The following is a 10,321-nucleotide window of genomic DNA, read 5'->3' on the forward strand; positions in this document are numbered from 1 at the left end:
TTCTTCATTACCCATTCAAGCCGTCTCCAGCCATTATTACTTCTATTGTATTTTAAGTAAAGGTTTTTAATAATAGTTCAATACAGTCTCCATCTATTGAGAGATAACTGAACTTCCAGCAGAACCAAACAAATAGTATAAATTCCACTACTATACTAGACTTTATTTATTTATATTTTTAGTACACTCTTCCAAACAGTGCTGATGAGCCATGAACTTGACACAACTAGCCTACTGCATCGGAAATATCGATTTAACGAACATATTAAGCCTCTATATTATATTTTCTTCACTAAAATTCATGTTTTGGTAAGGAAAATAAATTCATTAAATAAACTTACGAAGCAGTGAGTTTAGCAACCTCTCAAAAAGTCTTACACAAGGAAATTCCATATACCAACTGTTTTAATAGATACATTCTTTACTCAAACATAACTTTTCTATACACTGAATATATGGTAATATCATACTTTTATGTAGCTCCATCTCTGAAATCTGATATGAAAGATGGTATAAGGGATGGAAAAAAGCCTTCAAATGTTTCAACTGCCATTTTAATGAAACAAATAGATATTTCACAAAAAGTAATGTTGCTAATAATGCACTGAAAAGAAGAAAAGAATCAAAAACTAAAAATTTTTGTTTTTTTAACATATTCTGCAAGCTAGCCTCTCTGAGGATGAATATAATAATTTATACCAGACTATCATTAACATACAATAGTTTGTTACATATACGTGATTGTATAAACTCAAAATGCTGAGTCATTATTTATCTACAGATAGATCAAAGTTTGACTTAAATACAACTATCATGTTTGTATTCCATTTGGGTTTTCACATAAAAGTATCAGTGTTAAAAACAATGAAGAAATAAAATACTTTTATGCATATGCTAAAATTGTTCTTTCAATTATACAAGGTAAGGAAATTTAACATTTTAATACATAATAACAAACTCCTAATCCACATTTGTATTCCACTCAAAACTAGTTTCTGATCAATTCTACGAAATTAAAACTTGCTTTGTAAAAAGGTTGGGCATATTCATTTTACAATAGGTTCATTATTTGAATTGTCATTTATATCAATATATACCAAGAAATTCTATGTCTTACATAAGCTGCTCTCAAATCAACCACTTGTTACAAAAAATGTTCTTCTCAAATTTTGAAACCAAAAATTGTACTGATTTATACATTACTGTTATTTATATAAAAAAATATTTTGTTGCATTTTGAGTAAACATTAAATATTTAAAGTTTAAGCAATAAATAAGAAGAGCACAGACTACTCAAATTATGAGTTACATTTTCAAATCAGAGTTTTCTCTGGACATTGTGCTCTCGTTATGGTAAAATGTGATAAAAAATTATAATTTTTCTCAAATGAACAACTCTAATTAAGGAACTCTTATTCTTAGATCAAAATAAAATATTTTACACATGAATAATGTTTAATATAGACATCACAATAATATGAAGAGCATTAATTTATCACTTATCTCTTCCATGTACTCGGTCATTGCAATACTAGAAATATATTCCTTCCACTTATCAAGTATAATAGGTCAAAACTAAGAAGAAAACAGTTTAAAGAAATTATTCAACTTGGTATACTACTTTCTAAATGGCTCTAGAGGGCAACATTTTCATAATTTATTTTCAATTATAAGCATCAACATTATAATCATTCATTTGAACATCTAAACTTGAAATATGCTATTAACATTACAGAAGAAAACACTGATTTACGTTAAGCTACAAATAGTTAATGTGTTTAGCAACAACTGGCCATAACAAATGTACTTTTACACTGAAAAATACTATACTAGTGGAAGAGCCTCTATTCTTAATACAGAGGTTTACTTCATGAGAGCATGGACAACAGCTTTAGCATTGAGGTTTTTCAAATCAGTGTAAGTTTGTCCTGTTCCAACAAACACTATTGGCTGACCAGTGATGTATGTCATGGATATAGCTGCTCCTACCTGTTAGGTAAAAAAAAATATAAATGGGGGTGCTTAAATTTCTTATTACTAACAGTCTAAAAATGTACTAGAAACAAAATGAATCAACTTATTTTATCTTTTTCTCTTTGGCTAGAGAACATTTGTTGATCTTGCTTAGTCATAAAAGCATAAAAAAATATTTTTTACTCATAAATACCGACAAACACGAAAAAGTTTCATTCATCTACATAAGTCCATATACTGTCTATATTTAATCTACTCTGTATGATCTGTGATAAATTTGAGCTTCCTCAAAAGCAGAATTTAGACCAAGACATTTTGAGTGACTCTTAGATTTTTTATACAAAAATAACTTTCAGAAATCATTAAAAAAAGTAAAGAAAACCATAAATGTCTAATCCCAGTTATATGAAACACCTATATTACAGTGAACAAATCACACACACACACACACACACACACACTCCAAGAGAGAAATGGATAAAATAACTCACTCACTGAGAAAAAAGCTATGACTTGTCATTCAAGCAGCTTTTAATAACATATGTACGTGTAAAAATAAACTTGTATTACATGTAAAAATCAAATTTTAATATTTTTTACACCAATAACCATTTCAGGGTCTACTTTAGATGGCATAGTTGTTTTAATGGTGAAAACGAGATGTTGCATCTATCTGGTACCGTAAGATTCATTTCATTTACTTCATGCAATCAAATATTTAGTGATACTGATGATACAAACAAACCACTGTGTACCTTATCATCAATTGTGTCAAACTTAGTCAGAACAATGCCATCAATCAAATGTGGTTTTTCCTGACTCGAATGATCAGCCAGGGCTTGATTAAACTTCACCAACTGATCTACAGCCTCGTTCCCTACAAGTGCTTCTCCAACAAACAGGACCAAGTCTGGTGAGTTCACTTTGATCAGCTGAAAGAACAAAATAGCCAATTCTATTTCTACACAACTTTTTATGCCCACACTGGAGACTTCTGTCCTTCCCATTACAGAAGTTAATATATATATATATATATATATATATATATATAAAGCTTAATCTATTTTTCAAAAAATATAACACACAATATAATCTTATGGAGTATATATAAATATATTTTAAATCAAACACATGTACACGTACATTTAATATTCCTGTGCTCACAACGAAGACCTTTGAAGTACATTGATTGCCTATTTGTGTATATAAACACTGATTTATTTTATTTACTCAGGACAGATGTATTATTTCTGTAAACTTTGAAGTATTGAAATGGATCCAAAATGTTAACTGTAAATAAACAAAGTTCAAATCTTTTATACCTACTTTATTCATCAATACCAAACTTTTGATAGAAACACTTTTTTCTTTTAACAGATAATCTCATGAGCTTGAAATATTTCGTTTTTAAAATAAAGAACAATTTATGTAATAAATGTAACAACAACAACTATATAAAACAAAAATTAGAATCAAATGAGGGTAAGGCACGTTTTAAACCAGTTTGTCACGATAATCAAAATGTGACTAAAATTCAATAATTAAAGATGAAATCTTAAGTGTATTAAAGAGAACCAGCTTTTCATAAGACTCTTCTTTTAATTGTTATCAAAGTGATCCTTTTCACAGTAATAATGTGAAAGACAATTGACCAGTTAAGAACAAAACATTTGAAGTATTTACTGTCTTATCGTGATGTCTTGCCACACTTAGCAGCTAAACATAATCATTTTTTAGAAGTTCTAACCATATTTGAGTTTTAACTTTCCATAATATAAAAACCTTCATCATCCTATTCCATCACAGAAGTTCCACACTTTAAACCAAAATGGAAACAAAATCAGCCTCAACATTTAAGATAGAAATATCGCATGGAGAAGTATGTTGGCTTCTATACAAGTAAAAAGTTAAGGGTGTTGAATGAAAAAAAAAATCCATCAGATGGCAACCTTCTTCAAATATTATCTGTTATGATTGTTTGTTTTGAATTTCGCGCAAAGCTACACGAGGGCTATCTGCGCTAGCCATCCCTAATTTAGCAGTGTAAGACTAGGGGGAAGGCAGCTAATCATCACCACCCACCGCCAACTCTTGGGCTACTCTTTTACCAACGAATAGTGGGATTGATTGTCACATTATAATCCCCCCATGGCTAAAAGAGTGAGTATGTTTGGTGTGACGGGGATTCAAACCCGCGACCCTCAGATTGCGAGCCGAGCGCCCTAACCACCTGGCCATAAACAAATGTAGAAGATAAAATCTCAACCGCTTAAAACTTCAATATGGAAATAAAAAATTGCATAGAACTTGGGGCAAACTAATTAACATGGGAATGTTGATCTTCCACTAACTTTTTTTTTTTTTACCTAGGTAATTTTTTTGCACTTTAACAAATTTCTGTTATAAGACTATTTTTTTTATCTTCAGAAACACCATACTTTAAAGGCTACTTTAGATATAAAAAACTTAAAGATGAATTTTATTAGCTGTATAGAAATACATTTGTTGGATGTTTTTGCAAAACTACATAAAAACGATCTGTGTTAGCCATCCATAATTTTGAACTGACGGACTAGAGGAAAGTCAACATCAACCACTGCCTACTCTTGTCTGATCAAACAGTAGCATTTGACAGCAACTCTTATAATGCACACACAGCCCCAAAATGCAGGGCATTTTATTTTGTCTGTAATTTGACCTCAACATTAACCACTGCCTACTCTTATCTAATCAAACAGTAGCATTTGACAGCAACTCTTATGATACACACACACAGCCCCAAAAGTGCAGGGCATTTTATTTTGTCTGTAATTTGACCTCAACATTAACCACTGCCTACTCTTATCTGATCAAACAGTAGCATTTGACAGTAACTCTTATAATGCACACACAGCCCTATAGTTCAAGGTATTTTATTTTTTCTGTAATTTTACCTCAACCACAGAATCTCTACTTTAGAGTCTGGTACGCTAGCATTGCATAAAAAAGTGAGCACATAAAACTTCTGATCACTATTAAACCAATATATCACCAACAAAAAAATATTTGAAAATATATGAAAAAGTAAATAGATAAGGTATAAATATTTATAAAACAGCAATTTTTTTAACGTACACTTTTAACAATACTAATGTATAACTGAAAGTGTTAATATGAAACTTAAATCCAGTACTCATTTCTTTCAATGAACAGAACATAAGTTAAAAATAAATATACACACACACACCTTGGCCAAAGCTCTCATCAAAGGTTCATTATCTTGCATTCTACCAGCAGTATCCACAAGAACGACATCCATTTTACAGTCACGAGCTAAAATTAAAAACATAAACTTCATTTGGCTACTGTATAGTCAAGGTAACAAAATGTTTAAATGTTGTGACTAACATAAGACGTAGTACGTGTCTCCTACTAAACAGAGAAATTCAAATTTTTCTATAATCTCCATATAAACAGATATAACATTATGTAACAAAAGTCTCACATCAACCTATAAACTACACTCGAGTGAAGTATATGTTAAAACACAAAGTGAGATACATTCAAGTTAATCCTTTCATTGCCAGTAGCGCCTGTAAAGCAAGTAGGAAGCCCTAAAGACTTGGGTACTAAAGCAAGTAGGTAGTAAAAAAGGTTTGAGTATAAAAGCAAGTAGGTAGTCCAAAAAGGTTTGAGTATAAAAGCAAGTAGGTAGTCCAAAAAGGTTTGAGTATAAAAGCAAGTAGGTAGTCCAAAAAGGTTTGAGTATAAAAGCAAGTAGGTAGTCCAAAAAGGTTTGAGTATAAAAGCAAGTAGGTAGTCCAAAAAGGTTTGAGTATAAAAGCAAGTAGGTAGTCCAAAAAGGTTTGAGTATAAAAGCAAGTAGGTAGTCCAAAAAGGTTTGAGTATAAAAGCAAGTAGGTAGTCCTAAAAACTCGAGTATCAAATAAAGTAGGTAGTCCTAAAAACTCGAGTATCAAATAAAGTAGGTAGTCCTAAAAACTCGAGTATCAAATAAAGTAGGAAGTCCTACAGAGTTGGCCACCAAAGAAAGTAGGAAGTCCTACAGAGTTGGCCACCAAAGAAAGCATGAAGTTTTAAAGACTTGAGTATCAAAGAAAGTAGGAAGTTCTAAAGAGTTGGCCACCAAAGAAAGTAGGAAGTGTTAAAGACTTAAGTATCAAAGAAAGTAGGTAGTCCTAAAGACTTGAGTATCAAAGAAAGTAGGTAGTCCTAAAGACTCAAGTACCAAAGAAAGTAGGAAGTCCTACAGAGTTGGCCACCAAAGAAAGTAGGAAGTCCTACAGAGTTGGCCACCAAAGAAAGTAGGAAGTCCTACAGAGTTGGCCACCAAAGAAAGTAGGAAGTGTTAAAGACTTAAGTATCAAAGAAAGTAGGTAGTCCTAAAGACTTGAGTATCAAAGAAAGTAGGTAGTCCTAAAGACTTGAGTATCAAAGAAAGTAGGTAGTCCTAAAGACTTGAGTATCAAAGAAAGTAGGAAGTCCTACAGAGTTGTCCACCAAAGAAAGTAGGAAGTTCTGAAGAGTTGGCCACCAAAGAAAGTAGGAAGTCCTAAAGAGTTGGCCACTAGTAAGAAGGGTAACATGAATCAACTTATCCAAGTAGGTTGCCAACTTTCTCTAAATTTATACACAGTCACTAAAACAAACATCATATTTTAACACTGCCCCTAAACTCGTAATTAGCAAATAAATAATTATTTTACTTTAATAATGTCAACAAAAAAAGGCCACTATTTGTCTGGATGTAAGTAAAGAAACTGAAACAAACAATGAATAAAAGTAAGTGCTACTACTTAAGAATGTAGAGCATAAGACAAACGACAGCTTCAAGAACAATCGAATAAACATGCTTAAACTTAAGACAAAAGTTGGTTGTAAGAGCTTCCACCTTCGCTTTTTTGAATTATGTTATCTATCTATAATATATAACTATCAATTTTTTACACTGCTCTTAATGATACTTGTGTTAAACTATAAAACTTTTATCTACCTTGATTAATTGCTTCCATGGCAATCCCAGCAGCATCTTTCCCATACCCCTTCTGGTATAACTGGACTACAGGATAACCCCCATGTTTCTCAGGAGGATGTAAGGCATTCAAACAGCGAGAGTGGGTACGAAGTTGTTCCACGGCTCCCGCTCGAAAAGTATCACAGGCAGCAATCAGAACTTTAAAGTTGTTTTCTACCAGCCAAAAGCAAATCTGCAAAAATAGCAATTTCAATAGCTATTCTGTCTTCTGCTCTATACACTCTCAAAAGTACATTGTTTTGTGACAGAGATAATACTTAAAACAGTTAATAGCATATTTGCAATGAAAACTAATGATAACATTGTATATTCTGTTAACTAAACCAGCTACAAATAAGTTACTAGTAGTCAGTGTACCAATGTTACCTCTACAAGTTACAAGCAGCTAGTGTACCAAAGTTAACTCTGCAAGTTATTAGTAGTCAGTGTACCAATGTTACCTCTACAAGTTACAAGCAGCTAGTGTATCAATGTTACCTCTACAAGTTACAAGCAGCTAGTGTACCAAAGTTAACCCTGCAAGTTACTAGTAGTCAATGTACCAATGTTACCTCTACAAGTTACAAGCAGCTAGTGTACCAATGTTACCTCTACAAGTTACAAGCAGCTAGTGTACCAAAGTTAACCATGCAAGTTACTAGTAGTCAATGTACCAATGTTACCTCTACAAGTTACTAGTATTCAGTGTACCAATGTTATTTCTGTAAGTTGCAAGCAACTAGTGTACCAATGTTACCTCTACAAGTTACTAGTAGTCAGTGTACCAAAATTAACTCTACAAGTTACAAGCAACTAGTGTACCAAAGTTAACTCTACAAGTTACAAGCAGCTAGTGTACCAATATTACCTCTACAAGTTACAAGCAGCTAGTGTTCCAATGTTACCTCTATAAGTTACAAGCAACTAGTGTACCTATGTTACCTCTACAAGTTACAAGCAGCTAGTGTACCAAAGTTAGCTCTACAAGTTACAAGCAGCTATTGTACCAAAGTTAACCCTGCAAGTTACTAGTAGTCAGTGTACCTATGTTACCTCTACAAGTTACAAGCAGCTAGTGTACCAAAGTTAGCTTTGCAAGTTACAAGCAGCTAGTGTACCAAATTCAGCTCTGCAAGTTACTAGTCAGTGTACCAATGTTACCTCTACAAGCTACAAACAGCTGATGTATCAATATTAATTTCCCAAGTTACAAGCAGCCAGTCTACTAAAAGAAGGCTACATTTTATGTGAGTTAAAAATGAATTTTTTTCAATAATCAAAATTATCTAAACACAAACAATTAAAGATAAACATTACAAAAACCAACAACTATAACAATGGTAAGGAGGAGTATTTATGAGCAGATGTAATAATACAAAGATGTGTACCTAAACCTTACAGTCCATTTCTCTACCACAAATGATGTTTTATGTGATGGCCCTGGTAATGTAATATTTTTCTGATGCAAAATTTCAACTGCAGAGGGCTTTTGTACAACATGTTTTCCAAGTTTATTAACCGTGCATGAAAGAAAACTTTGACAGACTGTTTTAGTAACCCTATAGTACAGAAATCCATGGGAGATATGTGTATATAATATAGCATAAGCTTCCATTTACTCTTGCATCTAGCAGTCGAACTGGCATGTTGACTTGGACATGCCGCTGATTGCTTCTTCTTCATGAAGCTAATTTGTACAAAGTGGTGTTTCTTTAATATAGTGTCAGTATGATAGGAATTCACTTTAACATTTCCTTAATTCTTCAGATGTTTAACTATTTATTTATTTATTTACATGCTAAAGGAGTATAGCACTGGCCAAAGTGCAGGTTCTCCTCACTCCAGCTGTGTATTCCAGTCGAAGCACGTTTGTCAGTGCACAGTCCAGGTAGCATGGTACCATCCCTAATTCCAAACCACTGCTCACAGGGAGGCAATTGGTCAGCAGCAAACAGTTTTACTTTAAACCTTATTATTAATTATTGAGTATAACTTTTTCTTGTCTTAATTAATTTTATTTTTTGATACCAGATACCCAAAGTAAATTAACTGATCTTAAAATTTTTCCTACTATTAATTTATGCTTCAAGAGTTTGACACCAGCCTTGGCACAGTCTCTTCTCAAGGTTCTTCTAGTTATAATGTACAATTCAATTATATTTAAGTACCATATGTTTTTTCCACATATTATCATCCTCGCACCTTCCACCTTCTTTCCTCCAGCCTTCCAGTTGACCAGTGTGACCTCTGCTCAAAGAATGCACCTTACCAGTTAAATGGTTCATCCACCTTGTCATTGAATGATATACTGCTATAGCCTGCATTAGGCCATTATCAAGTGAGTCCCAATGTTGTGATGAAGTCTAGGGAGTCTGTCAGGAATATTATTCTGTTATGATCTTAAGAGATTCCATATATATTTTGCATTCTATTCTGAATGAACTGGTCAATTCAGTTTTAGTCATTGACCATTCAAGTACTAGATGTATTACCTCTTCTTCTGCCTATACACTTGTATGTCCATTCCATGGCTTCAGCTTTGTTGACCAGGCCTAACTTTTCCCTCCATATACAGTTGCAAATTTTCACTGTGTTGAACTTAATGTCTTCTGCCTGGATCTATTCAATACTCTTCATATCTTCCATATATCATTGACCCACGACTTAACCAATTAGTCTTTGTATTACTGCTTAACCTGCCCTCTCCCATAAGTGTTGATATAGTGAGTGAGATATGGTTCTGATTGCTCTGAGTAACAGTTGGCTTCCTTTGTCTTGTAATAATGCTGGTAAAACTAAGAGAAACGTGCAGGAAGTCAAAGGGTGTTAGTTTGGCTGGTCCTATTGCTATCATCATGGCTGCATTATGCATCTTCTGTAATCTGCAACAACCACAAATTCCTTAGAAACACTATTCCAACATACTCTTTTTTTCATTTTTTAAACAAGAGAATAAAAAATAGAGTATACACTTACGTTGACATAAGCTTCATCCAGTGTGATGGCATGCTGCCATTTGTGATATATCACATACCATTCTGCTACGTCTGTAAACATGGCTGATGTTGTTTTTGTAGACCTAAGTATGTGTAAGTTATCTTGTTTACTATTCCAAGGGAGGTTCTTACTCTAGGTGTAATTAACTGCCATCTTCTTGAGTTATTTCTGGTTACAAGCTCTTACTTTCTTTACTGCTTCTGGTATGCAATGATTGCCAGTTGTTCGTAACCTGTTTTTTACTGCTGAAATCATGCCTTCCCTAGTTTACTGATACAGTTTAATGCTACATATAAACTTTTCCTCTGAAACGCTAAATTTTGCATGCCTTTCATA

The 10,321-nt window shown here is 33.1% G+C and overlaps 1 protein-coding gene and 1 long non-coding RNA gene across 4 annotated transcripts in view; both read right to left on the bottom strand.

Annotated features, from left to right (window-relative positions):
• Nucleotides 1-387: 387 nt before the first annotated feature.
• The window catches only part of LOC106470805 (signal recognition particle receptor subunit alpha-like), a 27,930-nt gene continuing 17,996 nt past the window's right edge, over nt 388-10,321 (bottom strand). For all 3 annotated transcript variants that reach the window (XM_013931372.2, XM_022399447.1, XM_022399448.1), the window contains 4 exons: nt 6,968-7,181; nt 5,201-5,286; nt 2,730-2,906; nt 388-1,989 (listed from right to left, as the gene is read on the bottom strand). In XM_013931372.2, the coding sequence (XP_013786826.1) occupies nt 1,864-1,989; nt 2,730-2,906; nt 5,201-5,286; nt 6,968-7,181 (603 nt within the window). In that variant the 3' untranslated portion in view covers nt 388-1,863. The remainder of the gene's footprint in view (nt 1,990-2,729; nt 2,907-5,200; nt 5,287-6,967; nt 7,182-10,321) is intronic.
• Nucleotides 7,231-8,174, bottom strand: LOC111088682. Its single transcript, XR_002613131.1, has 3 exons — nt 7,996-8,174; nt 7,894-7,921; nt 7,231-7,671 (listed from the first exon to the last, which is right to left on the bottom strand). It is a non-coding gene; the product is annotated as an uncharacterized LOC111088682 (long non-coding RNA).

This window comes from Limulus polyphemus, unplaced genomic scaffold (assembly GCF_000517525.1).
Source record: "Limulus polyphemus unplaced genomic scaffold, Limulus_polyphemus-2.1.2 Scaffold4227, whole genome shotgun sequence".
Lineage (NCBI taxonomy): Eukaryota > Metazoa > Arthropoda > Merostomata > Xiphosura > Limulidae > Limulus > Limulus polyphemus.